At 37.5% G+C, this 22376-nt stretch overlaps 3 protein-coding genes across 3 annotated transcripts; 1 reads left to right on the forward strand and 2 right to left on the reverse strand.

Annotated features, from left to right (window-relative positions):
* The first annotated feature begins 973 nt into the window (after positions 1 to 973).
* On the forward strand, positions 974 to 6541 carry LOC103933448 (U-box domain-containing protein 33). The gene is made up of 7 exons (XM_048569140.1): positions 974 to 1510; positions 1873 to 1991; positions 2557 to 2666; positions 3577 to 4066; positions 4464 to 5015; positions 5114 to 5836; positions 6138 to 6541. Exons 1-7 carry the CDS (start codon positions 1018 to 1020, stop codon positions 6318 to 6320), a joined length of 2670 nt encoding a protein of 889 aa, XP_048425097.1. The 5' UTR covers positions 974 to 1017; the 3' UTR covers positions 6321 to 6541.
* Positions 6542 to 6556: 15 nt separating this feature from the next.
* On the reverse strand, positions 6557 to 8732 carry LOC103933447 (epsin-3). The gene is made up of 4 exons (XM_048569141.1): positions 8324 to 8732; positions 7931 to 8053; positions 7545 to 7706; positions 6557 to 7392 (listed from the first exon to the last, which is right to left on the reverse strand). Exons 1-4 carry the CDS (start codon positions 8461 to 8463, stop codon positions 6843 to 6845), a joined length of 975 nt encoding a protein of 324 aa, XP_048425098.1. The 5' UTR covers positions 8464 to 8732; the 3' UTR covers positions 6557 to 6842.
* A 4773-nt stretch (positions 8733 to 13505) lies between these two features.
* On the reverse strand, positions 13506 to 16726 carry LOC103933446 (probable protein phosphatase 2C 23). The gene is made up of 4 exons (XM_009343144.3): positions 14869 to 16726; positions 14657 to 14770; positions 14019 to 14283; positions 13506 to 13919 (listed from the first exon to the last, which is right to left on the reverse strand). The coding sequence occupies exons 1-4, from the start codon at positions 16540 to 16542 to the stop codon at positions 13804 to 13806; spliced, it is 2169 nt and encodes a 722-aa protein (XP_009341419.2). The 5' UTR covers positions 16543 to 16726; the 3' UTR covers positions 13506 to 13803.
* Positions 16727 to 22376: the final 5650 nt, after the last annotated feature.

A 22376-nucleotide genomic window follows, 5' to 3' on the forward strand; every position in this document is an offset into this window, starting at 1 on the left:
ATATGGACGATGTTATTTCTTTCAAACTTGGCAACTTGTAGTCTTTTACTAAAAAGAGAAAAGAGGGAAGAAAGTGTAAGTCCATTTGGTGTAAGGTGTTTCCACGTGTTCCTAAACGGTCTCATTGCATGAGAAAATGCACAAAAACAATTGAATTATGCAATGTTTTCTTACAAAAATTTGGGTTCCTCTTAAAAAATTCTTATTCACACTTTAAATTAGTCATCTTGTATTTTTGGTTTTCTGATATCTTTTTACTAGCGATGTAAAATGATTATTTTGAATTGTTAATAATGCCTCCTAATTTCATTTGATTTGTTATTTATCTTTGTTTTGTTTTTGGACAATATTCCTTTAACATTGATCTATTTAAACTGCATTAAAGAGAGTACTAAATACATACATGCCTTAGCTATCACATCTTGAAATTTAATTTATTCAACTACTAATGTAGTTTGTTTGAATTCATATAATTTTCATTGAGAATAATTACGTCGCAAAAGTAATATTAGTAGCTACACTTCTGTTAAGTAATAACCTTTTCATATAGTAAAACTGATTTGATCATAAAATTATGAATATAGAGGTTTTATGGCGTCAAGTCATCATATCCGTTATGCCATGGGCGACACACATACTACAATGGTCAGGACAAGGGTCGCAATCCCCCGAAGGTGAGTTTAACTCCAAACTGTTAAGTAATAACCTCTTCATATAGTAAAACTGATTTGATCATAAGATTATGAATATAGAGGTTTTATGACGTCAAGTCATCATATTCGTTATGCCTTGGGCGACACACATACTACAATGATCAGGACAAGGGTCGCAATCCTCCGAAGGTGAGTTTAACTCCAAAAATTCAAAAGAATAAAAAAGATGCCATGAAGATGCCCTCATGGTTTTTTCTTGTGTTTTTATTTTTTAACAATCTTGACCGAAAACAGAGGAAAAATTAAAATCTAATTCCTCCCTCCACCGTCAACATTTTCGAGTGTCACTATCAAGTCAGCACCAATGGTCAAGCCTCCTTTGGAAACAAAGAACTCCAACAAATCCATACAAATTCCACGAATTCTCACTCCTGTAATCATCAATTCCAATCCCCACATGCGCCCCTCCCACTTGCTTCCCAACAGCACCAACACCCGCAAACCTCAGACCCCAACTCCGCCACCACCGGCGGAGCTGCGTCCACCTCACCCTTCCATTTCCATGGAGCTCGTACAGCCTTCGCACCCGCACCATGGCTCGGTGGCTGTATCCCTTTCTGGGTTCTCTTCTCCGGTGAGTTTCCGACGTGGGTTTGACCGGCCGGCGACTTCCTCCACTCGGTCGCCTGAGATTTTTGAAGAAGACGGTGGTGGTGGTGGTGACAAGGTGCACGTGGCGGTTGGGAAGTCTGTGGAGAAAGCTCTGAGCTTGCTTCGTTGGACTTTCAAGCACTTTGGGTGTAAAGAAATTTGTCTTCTTCATGTTCATAAGCCTTCTCAGCACATTCCAACTCTCTGTAAGCTTCTCTCTCTCTGGTAAAATGGTTCCAAGTTATTCACTTATGGCGAAAAGCTTCTAATATTTCTTGATTCTATGAGTTTCTCGTTGAAATTATTTTACTTGTATGGTTTTTGAGGAATTGTACTTCAAAAATGTTATGAATATATGTGTTATGAATGGAAAGTCAATCATCTTCTGTCTGCTGCCCTCCATTTTGCATCCGAGAAAAGAAAGGGGTTCTTATGATCTACCATTTTCAGTTCTTATTTCAGGCGTCTGCTAAGTGATCTGAGACCTTTTTCTTCTTTTTATTCTTCTTTACTTCTTCTTTGATTTGTTTGAAATTGTATATAAATCATGATTACATCGATTGTGCAGTAGGAAAACTGCCCGCAAGTCAGGCAAATGCCGAGGTGGTGTCGGCTTTCAGGAAGGAGGAGAAGGAGCGGAAAATGAAGCTGTTGCAAAATTATTTGAGGGCTTGCTCTATAGCAAAGGTGTTTGCTTTGTTTTTCTTTTATGATTTCTTAAATCAATCTTTACGTTTTGTGTTTACTTTCATAGCATGTATAAAGTTACGCAGTTCGTTAGGGAAGAATTGAACATAGTTGCCCTCATTTGATGTTCTTCATATTTGGCAAAACCTTTTAGTTCACTTATTCAGCTCTCTAGTTTTTTGCTTCATGAACAAAGTTTTTGTTGCTTTACATATTATCTTTTGCTCCATCGGTGCTGAAAACAGTATGCCTTGATAGTTCAGCTTCGATGTTAAATTTTTCTGAAAAACTAAGAGGCAAATTCCACATTTCTTAAAGGGTAGTGCTATCCACACACCCTTTTTTACTTCTCACACACCCTTTTCAATTTCTGGCAGTCGGATCGAACGAATTGAAGATGAATGGCCAAAAATTAACAAGGGTGTGTCGGAGGTAAAATTGGGTGTGTGAATAGCACTATCCTTCTTAAAGTGATAATTGCATGATAACTGATTCGAAATTGCATATATCGTGCATAAATAAATTATTCGAAAGAAGTATATTAGTGTAACCATTTACTTTACAGGTTAAAGCAAGCATTGATATGGTTGAAGCTGATGAAATTCAGAAAGGAATTGTAGAGTTGGTCAACAAAAATGGTGTTAGGAAGCTTGTTATGGGAGCTGTACCAGAAAAGTAAGTGGTGCATAAATTGGATAAGTTTCCACTTGAAGTCTAATCTTTGCTTATGAAAGTTAACCTACTTATAAAAAAGCACAATTAGGTCGTATACTGTGGTCTGCATAAAATTGCTAATCACTCAGACACGAACTTGGCTGTCCAGCTTATTTGTACTGCAATAAAAAAAAGGGGATATCGAAGAGCTTCCTCAAACATTGGTAAACATGTATTTGGGAACTGATTATGCTATGGTCCAGTGGTCGTCCCTCCTCCCTTAGGGTAGGCAAATGAGGCCTACAAATATTCACCCTCAGCAAAAGCCCTGACTTCAGTCCAACCATGAATGCATCATCTTAGAAAAGAAAATAAAACTATGTTTACTTAAACCCCAATGCGTAACCTTGTTTCAAGTGCTTTAATACAAAATGCCAAGTATAAATAACCGTGGACATGTGGGGCTCAAGTGTTTTTTGTTGACTTAAGATGTATATATATCCAAAATCTTTGTCTTGTGAGTACTTTTGTTTCGTTTTTTGTTTTTCTGTACACATATCGAATTATTATTCTGTCAAGTTTTATGTATTAGCTATTAAGGGACGTATTTAAGAATTCACCTTGTGCTCCCAAACTCTCAAGGCCGGTTCTTACCAAGGGAGTGGTCCACGGGTCAACTCCTACCCCACTAAGTAGGAGTTGAACACACCCTGGGGGAGCAAGTAAATTGACTAAGCAATAAACAAAATGAAATGTAGTTGTGAAGTTTTATTTTCTGAAGTTTTCTTTCTCGGTTAGGCAATGAAATTTACGTTTTCATGGTTTTGTTCTCATGAAACTTGAATGCTGTATCTTTTGCAAATACATAATTCGTTATATTTTTATTAATATTGCATAGTAGCTGAGTTGTCTTTCTAATATTGTAATATAGTTGCCTGAAGGTGAAAAAGAGCTCCAGCAAGGCAAATTACGCAGCCAAATGTGCTCCATTGTTCTGTGAAATATGGTTTATCAACAAAGGGAAACATATCTGGACGAGAGATGCTTCAGAAGGCCAAAGTTTTCCAACCTCATGTAGGCAACTGCAGGTTGCATCTGCAGAAAGTTTGAGGTCTAGATCGTTTGAAAATAGAGAGAATACGAACCTCCGCGAAGCATCGCCAACTTTAGCTTGTCCTACAGATACGTGCTTACCCTACAATATTCATACTTCAACGAGTACAAGTACTAGCTCTGGTTCTGGATATATTTCTGCTGAGGGAAGGACGTCTTCAGATTCTGATTTAACCATTGAGGAACAGAGCTTATATCGTATGCTTACGGAAGCTACAACAGAAGCTGAGACCTCAAGGGACAAGGCGTTTGCAGAGCTATCGAAGTGCAAAAGTTTAGAATCTGAAGCAATGAATGCTATCAACAAGGTAACTGCGAGTTGATGTTGCCTCTTAAGGACTAACATTTTGGTTTGTGATTCCTAGAAGTTACGGTACATGATCCATTTCAAGAGTGTTACACTCAAAATAAATTTGTTTGATGTAATCAAGGGAACTTCCTGAGTACTTTCAAGTTTATGACTATGAGTGTGAAGATAAATATAAATTTGTGTTACGCATTGAAGGGAACTTCTCAATACTTTCAGAAGATTAGTAAGCACAAATTGCTGATTAAGAATTTCTTGGCAAAGAAGATATTTGAAACATTTTATATGTGGGTTATTACGACATATCTAATGATCTTGAAAACTATGTTGTAATGAAATAATTTATTCATGAATCTGGTGAGTTACTCCTAACTCACAATTGTTTTTCTCCGTTTCAGGTCAAGGCATTTGAGTTAGCCCGTGCCCGAGAAGTTAAACTTAGAAAAGAGGCTGAGGATGCCCTGAGAACCACGATTGAGGAAGAACAAAAACTCTTGGAAGAGAAGGAAGAAATTAGTGGTGAGATAAGGAGGGTCATGAGAAATATTGCCCTTCTAGACATCCGAGCACAGGAAGCAAGTCGAAGGGTTGATGAAGCTTCCGGGGAAGTGAAGCAAATTCAGGCTTCGATTGCAACTCTTTGGCAGGAAAAACAGAGTATTCAAAGACAGAAGATGGAAGGCCTTCGCTGGATTGAGCGGTGGAGAAATCATCGACAAGCTGGAGCCGCAAACTGCAATGGGCTCATTGGGTTTGTTGAAGAACTGCCCAAGTTAGCAGAATTCTCATTGTCAGATTTGCAGACTGCAACATGCAATTTTTCTGACAGCTTTAAAATCGGGCAGGGGGGATATGGTTGTGTTTATAAGGGAGAAATGCTGGGCAGAACTGTTGCCATAAGGAAGTTGCATCCACATAACATGCAAGAACAAGCCGAGTTTCAGCAAGAGGTCTCTCTCTCAATTATATGTCAAGCTGATACAGTGATTAATGTCAACGGCACTTCAAAAGATGCTCATATTTGTTTTTCTCTGTGCATTGCTTGCAGGTGCAAGTTCTTGGAAAATTACAGCATCGTCATCTTGTGACCTTGCTTGGTGTGTGTCCAGAAGCATGGTCGCTTGTATACGAGTACCTATCAAACGGGAGCCTGCAAGACCATCTTTTTAGGAAAAGCAATATATCTCCAATGACATGGAAGACCCGAACACGGATAATTGCTGAAATCTCTAGTGCCCTTTGCTTCTTGCACTCATCTAAACCTGAGAAGATTGTCCATGGTGATTTGAAGCCGCAAAACATACTACTAGATTCTGAACTCAGATGCAAGATCTGTGATTTCGGGATTTGCAGGCTGGTAACTGAAGACAATCTTTACACGCGAAGTTTCCCCCGGGGGGCTGAGCCAAAGGGTGCTTTTCCTTACACAGATCCAGAGGTGCAGAGAATCGGAGTCCTGACGCCCAAGTCTGATATTTATTCCTTTGGGCTGATCATTCTGCAGTTAGTCACCAGACGGCCGCCAGTTGGCATAGCTGGTGAGGTGCGCAAGGCAGTTTTAGGTGGAAAGTTGGCTTCAATCCTGGATTCTTCCGCTGGAGAATGGCCTATATCTGTGGCAACGCGATTGGTGGATCTTGGTTTGCAATGCTGTGAATTGAATATTAGGGAAAGACCAGAGCTTACACCAGCTTTAGTGAGGGAATTGGAGCAGTTGCATGCCTCGGAAGAGCGACCAGTGCCATCTTTTTTCTTGTGTCCGATCCTTCAGGTGAGTTATACTAATTACCCTCGTTTGCTAATGTTCCTAATTCTATTAATCCTCGGATTCAATTGATTTTCTGTTTATTAATTCATGAAGGTGCCGTGAGGCCTTAAAACCGAAATTTTGTTTGACATGCCTTAGGAACTTATCACAAGAAATATTGAGATCAATGATTTAGACTCAGGACTAAGCTAGTCAATTGTAACTTTTGCACCAAAAAGCTCCAAGCTTTTAACTTGAATATAAGAGCTAGGGTGTCAAACAACTTTCAACTTAATGGCTGACGCACATTGTTCGTCGTTTTCAGGAAATAATGCATGACCCTCAATTGGCAGCTGATGGCTTCACTTACGAAGGTGAAGCTTTGCGTGGATGGTTACAAAATTGTCGCGAAACTTCTCCGATGACCAATTTGAAATTGAGTCACTTGCATCTCACTCCCAACCACGCCCTGCGGCTTGCTATTCAAGATTGGCTTTGCAAGACTTGAAATCTCAGTCCTTTCATGTAAGTATGTCGTCGCTATGTCATTCATATCGACATTCACACGTGTAGATTTTTGTTGTAACGATTGTATATCATGCAATGATTGGGAAAGTGCTTGTTTTATAAAAGCTACCAAAATTTGAAAGCATTGTAAAGTTAACGAGATACAATCACACTATGCAAATAGCCAGATTAGTTTTCTAATGTTACGACTGTATTAGCTAAGCATGCTCCAAGACATGGTTTAATTGTAAGTTTACTAAATTGGGAAACATCAAGATGGAGTATATTTACTCATAATCTCAACCGTTCACTGGTGTAAAAAAATATGCGGGTTCGGGTTGCACACTATCAACGCTATTTGTAAATAACATACTCTTCGAGTTGCACACTTTAAACGATTAGACTAATAGTGTATACAATACTTGAATTCTCGATGTAGATATTACAGCTGGTTCTCGTCCTTCAGAGATTACGAGCGTAATAGGAGCATCAGTTGACAAATGGTCTTTTTTATACGAGTGCATTAACTTGCAGCAAGCAATGAAGCAGCACTTGGATTGTGTGTTTCATTGAAGGGGTGTTCATTCTCAGCTGAAACTTCAAATCCAGACACATCTTTCTCACCTCCCAAAAGTGGGTTAGACTCTCCCTTGCAGTTACACCTCTCTAACTCTTCCTTCTTTGGAACCAAGTTTTCTTTAAAACTAAAAGTTTCGGGTTTCTCTGCTTCGTCCTTGACGGCCTCAATGATCGCAAAGCTTCCGTTGCTCCGCTTTGATTCTTCAACTTTCTTAGTAAAATCTTCGACGTCAGATGATGGAAACTGATTCTCTTGGTTTTCATCGTCGCTGGAGAGAAATTGAGAATTCGACCTTCCATACGTTTGAAATGATGATTCTCCAAGAATTCCTTGTAATGAAGAACCAGATGATCTTTGGCAGAAGCTTCCAAACCCTTGGATCCCTCTTGTTAGCTTCCTAGCTCTGTCTCTCTCCTCTTTGAGAAGAGGCCCTTTCTCTAGCAGTTTCAAAATTCTCCCCGACTTCTTTCTAAGAGCAAGGCCCCAGTTGAATCTGCATCATAAATATTTAGACATCTCACAAATTACTCCTTCTCAAAGTCATGCTGCACTCCTCCCATTCAAAAATGAACGAGAAGATGTTCAGAACGACTATGTTTTGGAGTGTCAATAGCAGTTCTCGGAAATGATACCAGAATTACGTACCCTTTCTCATCTATATGCTGAAAGCTTCCCATCTGTTCAATAACATCTTTGTCTACCTCAAACTCAACTGCAACACTTTCCGGTCCATGAGTAAGTAAATGCTCAACTACAATCAGAGAATTGTAGGATACCCTCCAGTTCTTTCTGTCAAAATTCACTAATCTGATACACAATTACAAAAACATAGATTAATCACCAAAGTTACATAAATACTAAATCTCAAGTGAGCGTAAAAGATAGTGATTTCTACACTCATTTTTCTCCTCATACAATCCTCCCTGTTTTTCTAGCCGCCGGATTGAATAAATCAAACAGTAAAAGATGGGAGGAGAAAACCGTACCAAACAAAACAGAAAGAGAAAGTGAAAAAAAGTAAAAACAGATACCTTTTGTGCAAAATCTCCACAATTCTTGTGTAATCATCCAGTTCAAAAGCAGCCTTTGAAATTGAACCCAAGGTCCTTGTGTCTAGTGACAATGGATTCCCATTTGTAGCTTCTTCAGTCAATCTTCACACATTAAACACCGATGAAAAAGTTCATCACATCAGAATCCAGAGTCACAAGGAGTTCCATGACCAAAACCAGACCAACAAAAAACCACCAAATCCCATCTCACAAAGTTCAGCTAATAAATCAGAAAAACGAGAGGAGGCGGATATTCTAATCTTATCTAAACTATGAGGAGACGGATTCAAACTTGGCTGCAGAAGGGAAGCGGGAGCACGCTGCTCTAGCCAACTTAGCTATGCACCAGAGAAAAGATTGATTGAAACTTACAATTGAGCTGGTGTAACATCTGTGAGGACTAGTCTTGCAGTCTTGATCTTCTCCTTGAAGAAGAAAGAAGCTTGTTTCTTGAACTCATGAAATGAAGGTGCTCCATCGTTGCTGCTGCTATTGTTGCTTAAGATCGACATTTCTGAGTTTCCGAGTTGAGAAACATGAGAGGAAAGAGAGAAGAAGAAGAAGAAGAAGAAGAAGAAAGTCCTGTAGACCAGTTTGGCGTTAGATTAGATACAACACCTATTTTCTAACAAATAAAGGGCGGTGAGACTTCCTTTCCATATGTAATCATATTGGAAGAATGAGACACCAAAGTCAATTGTTTAAGTTAATTAATTGGGGAGAGTGTTTTTTTGGGGGAGAAGATTTCAAAGTTGAAAAGTTTGAGTGATGTAGCAACCGACGTGAGGAGGCTTTGAAACTTCCAACTTGAAAGCAAATGTTGTTTAAATTAATTTTGAAGACGTGTGTTTTGTTAAGTTGGATAGAGCCGTGTACTCTGCTCACTGCACTCAAATTTAAATTTCTTTTCCGTAGGCAAGGTTTTAAAAGACACTAGGTTATAGTTAGGCGGTGAGCTGGGGTCTGGCGGCTAGGCGGGACCAAGGCGGATTTAAGTAGATTTATTATATGTTGTATAAATAAGTCTATTTATACTTAAAAAAACACATATAATTATATTGGGATACATAAATTGCAAAATAAAATGATATATATGTTATAAAGTATTAGAACATGTTGAAAACAAGGGGAACAAGCATATAATGATCTTTCATCTAAGTATTCATTAAGTCTTACATTTTATTGAAAAATCAAAGTGCAAAATGAAAGCTATCAATTTTTTGTCTAAGTGAAAGTCGTGACCTAGGCAGTTTATGAGGGCGGGTCTAGACACATTTTCCTAATTTTCGAACGCCTAGGGACTAATTGGGACGGTGACCAACCACCTAGCGCCTAGGCGGAGATTTTTAGAACAGTGCCTGTTAGTAAAATGAGTGGAGTTGCCCTAACAAGGATGTGAAGTCACCATCTGATTTGTCTACGGACAAGGATTGTCTCCCCTCCCACTTCCAGTGCCCTCCCGTGCCCTCCTATTTATGTGGTCACGATTAAGTCACGTCAACATTTTATATTACTATTCATTTTTGTCTTATTATCTCTATAAAAAAAACAATATAAAATGTTGTCGTGGCTTAACCGTGATCATACAAAACAAGAGGATACGGAAGGGCACGAAAAGTGAGAGGGCAGACAACCCTTGTCCTTTGTCTACATGCATTAGTGCAGAACGGTCGGTGTTTTGGTTTGAATTTGAAGTGGACCGCAAAGAAATTTGAATCTTGTGGGCAATTTTGCCCCATATTTAACGGTGTAGCTGTACACCTCTTGCACTTGCCACTTTCATGCACTGTGTGACAATAACGTTGCTAAAATATCATTTGAACTCCGGCTTACCACTTCTATTTAATTGACAAATCATAGGTTGCTTATGGTTGGGAATTGAAGATTAGGAACATCTGATCTGTCGATTAGTATAAAGTTGACATCGTCAAAGTGACCAATCGATGGCTACAGAGCTGATTATTCTCCTGAACTTTTGTAATTAGCTAATTTTTCCGACATTAAATTTGAAATTTTTCATCCAATTTTCTACCTATTTTTGGTCACATGACAAATATTTGAAGGCAATAAAGTAATTTTATCCTTAATGCAGACATCAGATTATTTTTTTTCCTTCTTATTCTCTTTCGCTAGTTTACTTGGCACACTTTCTGTTTGAATTAGTCATGAGAGTCCAATTAGCAGAGGTTAAGTGTTGGCTTAGCGCCCAATCTACCAAAAAGAAAATATGTTTTTGCCCTCGTATAGTTGTCATACATTTGTCCATGTGACAAAATGGATAGAAAATATGATGAAAATTTTCAAAATCTACCGTAGGGAAAAATTAGCTATTTATAAAAGCTCAAGAAGTAATCAGCTAAAATTACAACTCAAGAAGAAATTGATAATTTCATACAAATTAAGGAGCAAATCGACAAATAAAAAGTCAAATCTCAAGCAATGTCCATGAATTAGTTATAATATTTATAATTTGAATAAATTCGTTTGATGACACTAGCAATGACTTGTTTTTTTTCTTCTGAAACTCACTAGCAATGACTTTAGCAATGTGGAAGTCCCAATGACTACTCAGTACTTGGAAGGAGTCACCAATAAATACGTCATTTGCAATGACTATACAGTGCAGTGCATTTCTAATTGTCAGTTTATTTCTTCCTATTTTTTTAATATAACGATGTTAATTATACAAGGTGATGGAGTATTGATGTTAAATTACATTTTGACCAAATGAAAAGAGAAATATCACATTCATAAAAATCAAACTCAAGATGTCCTATTTACAAATGAAAAGAGAAATATCACTAGTCTCTAGTACTAATTGACATTTTCTTCTCATTGAACATGACCTTATTATGTCACTTGGTACGATCTGGTGGTATTCCTCTTTAATCTCTTCACTTGTAAGTAAGAGGTCTTTGATTTGATTCTCTCAAAGACGAATTTGAATCACATAATTACTAGTCTATTGTGATGTTTGGCTCACACTCCACCCCTTTTTCGCAAAAACACTTGCATCCCACATCTTTAATGTAAAGAATATCATTTATTACGAAAAAAAAAAAACTTATTATCATGTTAAAGCCCAAACCAACCCAATGTAATGTACGACACACAAAGTTCAGACGGAGCCCATTTTCTTGATTGGGCCGGTTCAAGTTTCCAAGCCCCCATGCTCACTAGGAACCTCGACTGACCGCCATTATTCCTAAATTTCCAAAATCTTTCCTCTTGTTGTGGGGCGTAAAGCAAAAAACCTTTCAATTGGCCGCACAAAAGCTCTGCACTTCTGTCCTCTCAACGAAGAAAGTGAATGGGATAGGCTGAAATTGCACTAACTTAACTGCAGCGGTGGATTCAGAATAGGGTTATTAGTTGTCGACGACTTTTACAACTTTATAAATATTATATGTGTAGTTGATCTTATAAACAGTAGGGTAAACTAAATTACATCTACTTACTTTTTATATTTGTTTGCCATCCATTTTTTTGTTCTTTCTCTTTTCTTCTGTGCGAGTCTAAATGCCTCGGTTGACAAGTTTTGGTAGTCTTCAACGTTACTGTGCAGTTTTTTATAGTCATCATTGACTAGACTTACATATCATAATAGTTGTTGACATACGTCGGCAAGAATCGACATGTTCGTACTAGCTACTCAACGAAATAGTCCAATAAAGTTTTTTCAATTGAAATTATGACCCATTATTTAAAAATCTTAACTCAACCGCTGCAACCGAAGAAATATTCAGAAGATTTGCAGTTTGAAACTTCAATGACACAGATATATGGTGATGGGTAGCCTTATTACATCATTCATTAGGGAGCGAGTCTCTGTCTGATTCTGGCATCCACCTTTCCCCAACTGCGTTGTATTTTGCATTTACTATGGATTTCAGAAGTGGATAGCGGTTAGGAGAACTATAATTTCTAATTAAAGCTCCAAACCTATGAGCAAAAGTCCTGCATGTCTTGGCGCTCTCCATTTGCTGCGTGGCATCACCAAAATACATATATACAATTCAACTACACTGTATGGCATGTTCAAGAACAGTTGATGGTTGGATATGCGATCAATGATTCAACAGTCAAAGATCTCAGTATTTATATACTATAAACGGGTGCAAATAAAAAAAAATCTCGTATGCGTGTATGAATAGAAAATGTCTGACTTTTTATGTGTAAAGAGTCATTTTTTTTACTGTAAATGAATCAGTTTGATCAAAAGATATGTAAGATGCATGTGATAACTGCTATTCTGACTCTCTTACCCTTACACCTGGAGTTTTATAATACTATTTAAGACACAAAACTGCCTAATGACTACAATGTTGACATACTCTCGAGTATTTGCGAACCCTACTAGAGTACATAAGACAAATATACTAAAAAAATATCAACAATGTAATAAATTTTGAATGACTGGATAGTATTTCTCGCCACTTAGTACTACTGTCTAGTGATATTCTTCTTCACTTGTAAGTGAGGGGTCTTAGATTCGATTCTCGCCAAAAACGATTTTGAATCATATTATTGCTCGTCCATTGTGAGGCTAAACTCACCCCTCTCTTTTTCGTTTCATTCGTTAAAAAAAAAAAAAAGCATTGCTCGACTTATATTTCTCACGTGCATGAAATAGTCAAAACTCAAAAGGGCTGTGGATTCCAATTGGCTAAAGGAACTGGATCCCCTCTAGACCCAATAAAACTAAATCTGCTAAGCAAAGAATCTGTGCCGTTGAAATTTGATCTAATGGTTACAAACAGGAAGTCCTCTAAAAATTATAATAATGATAGCCGTTGCATCAAATTTTAATGGCACGAATCCTTTACACGACAATCTCAATTTTATTGGGTCCGGAAGAGATCCGGTTCCTTGGCTAAAACTTAGAAACAATGGTTTGGGTTTTATGCACATGGTCAATTAAAAGGTTGACGTATTCGCATTGACCTTGTGATGATTCTTCATTCAGAATAAAAGAATATGTTGGAAAATAAAAAGTGGGAAATTCTCCACCAAACTACCGTAACCTCTGATTCAGTACATGATGGTACATTGAAGTTGCACAATTCAACTTTTGGTACCACACAAATCTCACAGAAATCTCACAAAGAACATATACCCTAAAGAATAAGTGCAACACAAATAAAGAGCTTCACTTTCTGTGTGTGGAACCAATATATATCAACTGATGGTGTTATTTACACACCTCCTTTTACCTCCCGGATACCTTTTCAATTTCCGATTTTCAATCATTTTATCACCCCACGCACCCTTCTCAATGTCCGGCTTTCAGATTGAATGGATTTAGGAAGATTAGAAGATAGAAGTTGATAGAAAGTGTGTAAGAGATAAAAAGGGATGTGAAGATAGCACCCCTATATCCATGCATATGCTGAAAAGGGAGCACAAATATCCAAAACCTAGTATTTGTAACGGCAGAAGAACATTTGGAAAGCCAACAATGCAATTGCTCACAAGAAAAGCAGAAGATGCAGATGCTGCTGAGATGAAAAGTTGCATAAAAAAAGATGTACAGGAAAGCGATGGTAGAGAAGACTGCCAAACAAAACCCTTTTCGCAAGGAACGTCGCTTATTCGAAAAATTACAATTTTGTTTTTCTATGACAAGTTTATATAATCAACTGGAGAACAAGATTTTATATCTTTACAGTCCTCACCACCCAGAAAACTGCACAACCAAGTTCCTCCTCAGGTACTTCCTGAAGCTTAATTGGTATTTTACAGAGGTGATTAGGGAAAAAAACGAAGAAAAAAATGTCGAATGAGGAAGGAAAATGCATGACTTTTTCCGGGATTCTCTATATTTTTGCCTGTTTATCTGTTATTTTCTCTACTTATACACATGATCTCCATATTCTTCCTTCTAATGAAATAACGATGATAGAAACATCATCGTGGTACCGCCTTCGATCCCCTTGTGGTATTTGGAGAAGGTCGTGGAAGTCCATTCCTGAGAGTCATGTAAACCAAGTTCGTTGTGTTAGTGTTCTGAGAATTACACTTTTCTATTTTAAGAACAATGTTTTCTCTAATTTTGCCAGCAACTTACCGGCCCTTTTTGCAGCACGAAACAGCACTTCCTCAACCAGATGCTGCGCCGGATCTCCTTCAGGTTGCAATGTGATGAAAAGTTCGACTTCAGAAACAGCTTCTTCGTTGGTAAAGTATTGATACAATCCATCGGAGGATAATATCAAAAACCTGTCCTTGGGACCTAATCTGTGGTAGTGGAGAGACGGAGAACAAGTGATGTATGGGGAAGTCCCTATGTAGTCGATTTGGAATGCCTCTAGAAGTGCATTGTTCCATTTAGGCTGCACGCAGACAGGGAAATACTGGATGTCAATACGCGAACAATCTTGTAACATAACATTGTAATCCAAAATCACAGAGATCATTGAATGTGCAAAAATTGGTAAAGCCTCCATCTGTTGCATCTAAAATCTCAAAAGTTTATACTTTGCAGCTCAAATATTTCTCTAATTTATCGAGCAATGATAATTCAAGTGCTTCCTAATCTTCCTGTGAGTCATTCGTGCGGTTGGAGGTTACAAATCACAATGGCTGTAATAATCATATGCCTCTATTATCTACAAGCACAATTGCTTGAGATGTAATGGACTACTAAACCAAAGAATGCTAACAAAAGGGCTGAAGAAAAGCAATAAGTGTAGAATGCATCAATACCTGTTTGAGAAAACCTGCACCGAAAGCCCGAGTGACCTTCAAGGAGCCCTTGACACGGTCATTCATCACAGCGCAAGCATCTTTCGGGTGTTCATTTCGGATTCTCTGAACTTCCTGAAAAGAAAAATGCAGCATACAAACACATGAATCAACCCTCTCAAAACCAACAACCCAAACACAAGAAACAACACGAAAAATGGAACACAACACACCTCTTCTTCACTTGTGCTGTGATCCGTGGTCAGCTGAAAAGCAGTCAAATTGGGAATCGCATTGCCTCTCTCGCCGTCACATCCTTCCATATCATTCAAAGTTTCCTCATTAATCCTCTCCAAATCCTGCCTAATCTTCCCTAACCAATAATCGGGTTCCGCCTTCTGCGCCAAAACCACGCGACTATCACCCACATTCATCACATAAACATCCTCACCCTTCATCAGCATCACAAGAACACAAGAACCCATCAGAGCCAATTCAGGATTTTCCAAGAGCATCTCATCAGCAACTTCCAAATATGCCTCCTCTGTTTTTCTCAAGGCTTCAGACAGAGCCTTCAAAACATCCGAGTGATTCGCACAAGAAGCTCCGGGGGATGCATGGGAGCCCGAAAACTTACTCATCTGATCCTTCAACCTCCTATCAAGCTCCACTCTCTCTCTATCCCACTCACACCTCCACCTCCTCTGATTATCCTCCCAATACCTCGCCGTGCCGCGGTACTTTGTTTTCAAATTCCTCCCTTCTTTTCTCCTCGAATTCGAATCCAAATTCCCCTCCCCACTTGCACAAGGATAATTCTCCTGCTCATCCACCTCCGGATTCCTTCCCAAGTCACCATCACTCTCCGAATTCGAATCTTCGGAGCGAACAGGGGAGGTTGCAGGGGCGGCCACTGCACCCGGTTCCGCCCTCTCATCCCACAACAACCCCTTGAGCTCTTTGTTCACGGCCGTGTACAAGTTAGACAACAAGTAATCCGGCGCATCCGGGCCGTTGAATCCGTCGTAAATCCCGACGAAAACCCATCCGTCCTCCTCCGAAACGACGACGTGCACCCGATCCTCCCCAGCCTTCCCCTGCGCCCAGTGGAGATTCTGACACCCTAACGACTCGTCGTCTTCCAAACTTCCCTCGCTGCTGAAATTCACGCTGCTAACGGTCAAATTCTCGTTGTGATTAATCTTCTCCTGCCCGCCGCCGACAACCCAATCCTCCTTCACCGAAACGACTCGGCTTTTTGTCGGCAAAGCGATGGCGTTTTGACCCCGGTACACCGTTTTCGATATCGCCCGCCGTAAAGCCCCAATCAATTTCCCCTTCCGGGATCTCGATTTAAGTCCGAGACCGCCGATAGAGAAGCTCCGCGGCAACTGCTCGGAGTAACCCTTTTCCATCGGACCCGAGAAGATGCCCCGCTCGAGTGGACCCGACATGAACCCGCGCTCGATAGGACCCGAAAGGAACCCTCTTTCCAGAGGACCCGACCCGGGAACTCCAGCTCCAAAATTGCTCGAAATCGGACCTGAATTTATCAGATTTCTCGGGATGGGTTGCAGTGGAATCGAAGCGAAAGAGGTGGAGCTCTCGAACGCCGCCGCTCGATCGATGCTGTTGTAGGAGTAAAGATCGAGTAGGGAGGTGGAGAGAGGGGTGGAGGTATTGGCACTGACGGAAGCACCGGAGATAGTTCTGAAAGTGGTTGCTTCTTCGGAGTGGACTTTGGAGGATGCGAGCCAAGTAGGGTCGGGTCGGACGTAGCAGAAGGAGTGCCCGAGTCCCTCGTCGTATTGGTCCGATGCTAAAACTGACACGTCTTGTCTGCCGTGACGGCGGCGTTCCTCGACGCCGGTGAAGCACTCTCTTACTTTCCCGAAGCCGTTCCCCATAATCTGATAAACCCAAATCAAAAAATTAAAAATTTAAGTGATAGATATCGAGCTTTTATCTTTTGATTTAGCTCTCATGGCCGATCGGTAGAGTGAGAGGGAGAAATGAAGCTTCGAAGAAGAAGAGGGAGAGGCGTTGACTTTCTGGACGAGGCTTTTTGAAATGTGAAAATAAATAAGGTTTTGTTGGTGCATTAAGTAAACTCGTGGGTTTAAAGTCTCGAGATTAATTTTATCCTTACTTCTTAGAGGAACGTGGTTTAAACGCGCGGTTGCCAGTGGATGATATTTGCACGCCTTGGTGGGCCCGGAAAGAGAGAGACGTGGTTGAATTTTGCTGTGTGTTAGGTTGCCTCACGCGCTCGTGTGAAGCGTTGACATGACGTGGGGGAAATGTTTGAAGTATCCAAAAAGTCAAATAGCAAAAGCCAATAAATAGTGCTGGAAAACGTGCCACGAGCGGCGTTGGATCGGGACGAGGGGGAGTCAGAAGACGCGTCGGATGGGAACACGCGGCACGCGTATTACCCGCGGGATATCTCTTATCAACTCGAGAACCGTCCGCGGTTCACAGTTTGAGTGCTTGATCTCATTTAAAACGGATTTTATTTTGATAAGATCAAATTTATAAAATATGTAATGTTACCGATAAAAAATAAGTACATTAAACAGTTAAACTTCATAGCATATTATGATATTGGTTGATAAGAAAAATGAACCAGTAACAGGATGTATGTAGTGAGTCAAAGTCTGCAATCGAATTAAAAAGAACAAATATGATTACTTTTAAAATTAGATCAACCGGCTGAATTTAAATACTTTTCAAACTAAACAATCTCTCAACCCATAAATTTTTTTTTTGTTTTTTAATTTTTATTTTGGTTTTATTTATTGGGGGAAGTTTTTAGTTGGATTTGGATTATTAAATTTGGTGAGGTGGGGTGGTTGAAGATTACTATTTAGGTTAAGCATTTACTAAGTTGTACTGTGGGAGTTTTAAACGGGGCTTGACCATTGGGGGACTTTACTTTTTGTTGACCTTTGAATGTATTTTGACTATTAAATATTGATGGAAGTGGGGAGGGAGGAGAGAATAATGTAGTATGCAGTTCCAAGTCGGCTGTGATATTTTAATTTAAATAAAAATAAGGAAAACTAATAAAAAGTATGTGAGAATTTTGAGTTTTAATGATAAGGACAAAATAAAATGTAAATTAAATAGTATCATAATTGACTTCTTAGTGTAAAAAAATAATTTTTTCGTTAAAATAAACAGTACCAGAAGTTTTTTGTTAAAATTCTCATAAAGTGAACAAAATTGACTTTTTAGATGATGATGTTTAAGCTTAAAACCATTGACTTCAGGTACAAGCCAATTAAGGCTAAGCCAGTTTTTAAATAAGTCTCATTTATTTCTTGATTTATCTTGTGGGTTTGTAGCTTACTCCACCAATTACTTTCTACACCAACTAACAATCTTTTAAATTTAATTGTAGTTGTTTTAAACTTTTAAGATACTTAACTAGATGTCTAGTTCGAAGATCAAGTCTCTATGTGTAGTTTGTCTTGTCTAATTACTGACCTTTATTCCGAATGTATTTTATCCCAACTTTCTCTATTTGTACTAGAACTTTTATTTTATCTAATAAATAGTATCGTTTCGGCTCAAGCAACAAAGATACCTAGATTGAGAACTCTTTTCTTTTAATTGATAAATTAAACAGTACAATTTTAAGGAGAACACCGAAGATAAAACTTGGAGGATGGCCAAACCAAACAAAATATATATTGTGCACTAGGGGCAATTTGGTCAATTTATGCGTCACAAAATTCACACTACTTCGGACATGAATAATATGAGACTTAGAGAAGGATCTCCAACAAGCTTAAACATCTCAAACTAGCTTTCACACGGTGAGGAGTCTTATTTAACGTTGCCTGCAGAATGAAGAAGTTGAAGAGAATCACATTTGAGTATAAATTGATCATAAGACGATATATATTTGTATTGAGTTTGATATCTATGACTGATTTATAATGATGTCATGACTCTATTTTTTAAGTGAATTATCTCATTATGAAAGTTGTGTACATTATGTGTTTGAAAAATGAAATTGGCTGAAATAATGAAATACAAATCGCAGTTGCTAAATGATCACTTTTTAAAAAATTTTGTCAATATGGTCAATATTTAACCAGCATGTCATGTTAAATAATTTTAAGCATTTCAATGTCAACCAATTTCTGTAAAAAAGAAATTGCAAGCAGTAATAAAGTATCACAATTGAGTTTGGTTTAGCCTTCTATTGAACTACAAGTTTAGAAGATACACAACTTTAGACATTGAAAGAAGAATTTTGAAGTTGTTGAAGTACACAAGGGGTTGGAAGAGTTCAATGAGAAAGGAGGATTTTGGTAAAGAGGTGTGAGTACAGTGGTAAAGCCGCGTAGGACAGTATTTTTCATCTAAAAAAAAAAAGACTAGTACTAGGCTTTGCCACGACAGTCTATTTTTTTTTTAGGGTCGGGAAGACTCATATACACGCCAAGTACGTTGAAATTCACTCTAATTTTAGTCACCAACATTGTCAAACATGTATGAAACCTAAACGCTACCTCCACCTTCATTCAAACGTTAATTCACACTAATTTTGGAGGGTGAAGTGTTAACTTGGTTTTACTTTGACCTAGAGGTGCTAGCTTTTCCTACTTGACATCAAAAGATTTGTTTTTATAAGACAATATACTAATTAAACTACTTTAATTTACAAGGAGGAAGATTCGAATTTAAGTGGTCTCACATTAGAAAACTTTAAATCCCTACTTGACGTCAAAAGATTTGTTTTTATAAGACAATATACTAATTAAACTACTTGAATTTACAAGGAGGAAGATTCGAATTTAAGTGGTCTCACATCAGAAAACTTTAAATCTAAGTCATTTATACCAAAAGCAAGTGAGGCTATATGAACTTATTAAGCAAGAATCATATGGATTTTAAGGTAAATATGAAGTTAAAGTCAATGTAAATGATGTTTTGGAAGGGAAAAAAGGTGGTTGAAGAGATTGAACAAGGCAAAAGGAAAACGGGTGATAAGTCTAAGTTAAGAAGATGAGTTATTTTTGGTCACTTATATCTTTTGTTCGTATTACAATTATTAAAAAAAAAAAAAAATTATATCTAAGAAAATTAAGGTTCCATTATATGAAAAATTGTCAAACTCTTAAACACATATAAAGTTCATTATTTTTTTCTAATATAAAATTCGTACTCTCGACATTTTAGCTTTTCAAGATAGTCATCTTGCCTTACTTTCTTACCTCCTAAGTGGTTGCTTCCCACGCTTGAGAAAGATCTAAACATTTTAAGATCTGAACCCTTTGTTTTTTCCTCTTTAGAAAACATCTTATTCAAAACATTCATTTCAACCCTAAAATTGTCAAACCTCCATGTCAATTTGAATCTTGATTTTTTAAACAAATATTTGGCAAAGACAAAAACCCTAACCGTAATAAGTGTGAGAAGAAAAATGTGATCAACTCATTTTTTCCATCATTTTCCTATATATATTATTCCAAAAAGGACTTATTCTAAGTTCATTTCAACATTCTTGTCGACCATGGGATAGACACAGCCATCGATGTAGAAATCACCACCACAACCGAATACAACGCGCAAATAAATAAATAAATCGCATCCAAGCCAAATGGAAATCTTAAGACATAGTTGACATTGATCCAAAGCCGAAATATGGATGGTCGATAAAAAAAAATAAAAAGGTAACGAAACCCTAGCTAGATTATATGTGCTTATGTTGTAACGTGTGAATTCGTTAGTAGTAAAGTTTAAACTTATGTTTTAGAACATGTGAATTCAATATCTCGTTGTCATAATTTCACAACTACGGTGGTAAATCATGAGGCAAAGGTAATTGTTTTTTGGTTGAATGATTGCATTCGACACTTGAGAAAAATAAAGGGTGGATTTGGGAATATTATTGGGAGTTTTAATGAAAAATCCGCGATACTGTTCACTTTAACGAAAAACCACATTTTTACACTAAAAAGTTAAATCTGGTACTATTCATTTTACCCTTTATTTTGTCATTATCGTTAAAACTCAAAGTTTTCAAACCATTTTCATTAGTTTTCCTAATATTATATGCCTTAACCAAGCATTCAAAAGTTTATATTAATAGTGTAAAGACTCATTTGTAAGTGTTTTTAAAATAACAAAAAGAGTTTTTAGAAAAAATGTTTCTGCTTCTAAAAGCAATTAAAGTCCTTCGTGCAAGAAACGTCATTTAGATACTGCTTGGAGGAAACACTGCAAGTGCTTTTCCATAAGAGCAATGTTTGTCTACTCAACGATGAGTATGAGCTTCTACTAAAAAAATTTCGTGTCTCATTCATAAAACTTTATACTTATATCAGAACCATTAATATTATAAATGACTCGGTAAAGATCATGTCTGGAAAAAAAAAAAATTGAAACTAAAGTCATTAAGTCAATCAACTGTAGTAAATAGATAGACATTTTATAATGCTTTTACTATTTCTGTCCATCTGTTCTGATACAATTTAATGATTAAACGACCTTAGTTTTAATTGATTTTTCGCAGATATGATTTTTGTAGAGTGATTTATAATATGAATGATTCTGATCATAAACATGAAGGTCTATGAATCAAAAACAAAATTTTTTTAGTAGAAGCTCAACTTATCTTTTGAGTAGCCAAATATTATTCTTTCCATAATTCACTTACATTTTCTAAAAAAGAACTTTTAGTTATTTTAAAAACAATTTCAAACTAGCTAAGCATCAACTTAGGTTGTTAATATAATTCATTAAACAATACAAATCCCATCAATTGCCACTTTGTGAATTCTATCCCATTCATAAATTAATTCAAACCCATCATCATTCCAATATTGCAAGTGGAGTAACCTTCCAAAGCCACCACCACCAGCACCTATATACATACATTTGCACATCCATTTGCTTCACTCCTTGACCCACCCACTCTTCCCCAACTTTTTTCTATTTTATCAGCACCCTGATGCTTTTATCTTAAACTAATCCTACCTAACATATAACCAAATAGGCCTTAATTTATGTGCAAATCTGCATATGTAACCAAACCACACACTCCCATTATACGCATATTACCGTATTATATTATTAACTAGTTAGATTATGAATGCTTTTATATATGCCACAAATTCAGTAAAATTAATATTCCACAGAGTAACTTAGGCTTGACAAACGGGTCGTGTTTGTCATTTTCGTGTTATATCCGTTATCTTAATGGGCTCTTCTTAACAAGTGACCCAAGAACGACCCGATTTGTTCAAGTGTTTCGTGTCGAGTTAACGGGTCATGCAAAAATTTACATGCCTAATGTCAAGATCTGGTAAAGATATCTTATCGAGTGACCCGATAACGATCTTACTCGTTAACAGTTGACCCAAAATCTATTATTTTCATGCTGAATTAATGGGTCATATAAAAAATTACCAAACCTATGTAACCTTTTAAATTATTAAGTGTTATCTCATCATTTAAATATGGTGGATGTTTTAACACTTCCAATGTAAAATATATTTTTAACCAAGTGAGGCTATGAATAAGTGAATATTTTATCCAACGAACTTTTGTTTACTTATTATTTTGTAAGTAAAAACTCCACCCATATTCTGGAAAAGATTTCACAATCTTGGACTTAATCTTCAAATGCAATTTCCTATTTATGCAGAAATATATTAAAATGTCATGTAATGAAGCCCCATAAAGTTGAATATCTTCATATTTGAACAATGACTTGCATGCATAT

The sequence above is a fragment of a genome, unplaced genomic scaffold, assembly GCF_019419815.1.
Source record: "Pyrus x bretschneideri cultivar Hongxiangsu unplaced genomic scaffold, Pyrus_bretschneideri_v1 Contig5, whole genome shotgun sequence".
NCBI classification, from domain to species: domain Eukaryota; kingdom Viridiplantae; phylum Streptophyta; class Magnoliopsida; order Rosales; family Rosaceae; genus Pyrus; species Pyrus x bretschneideri.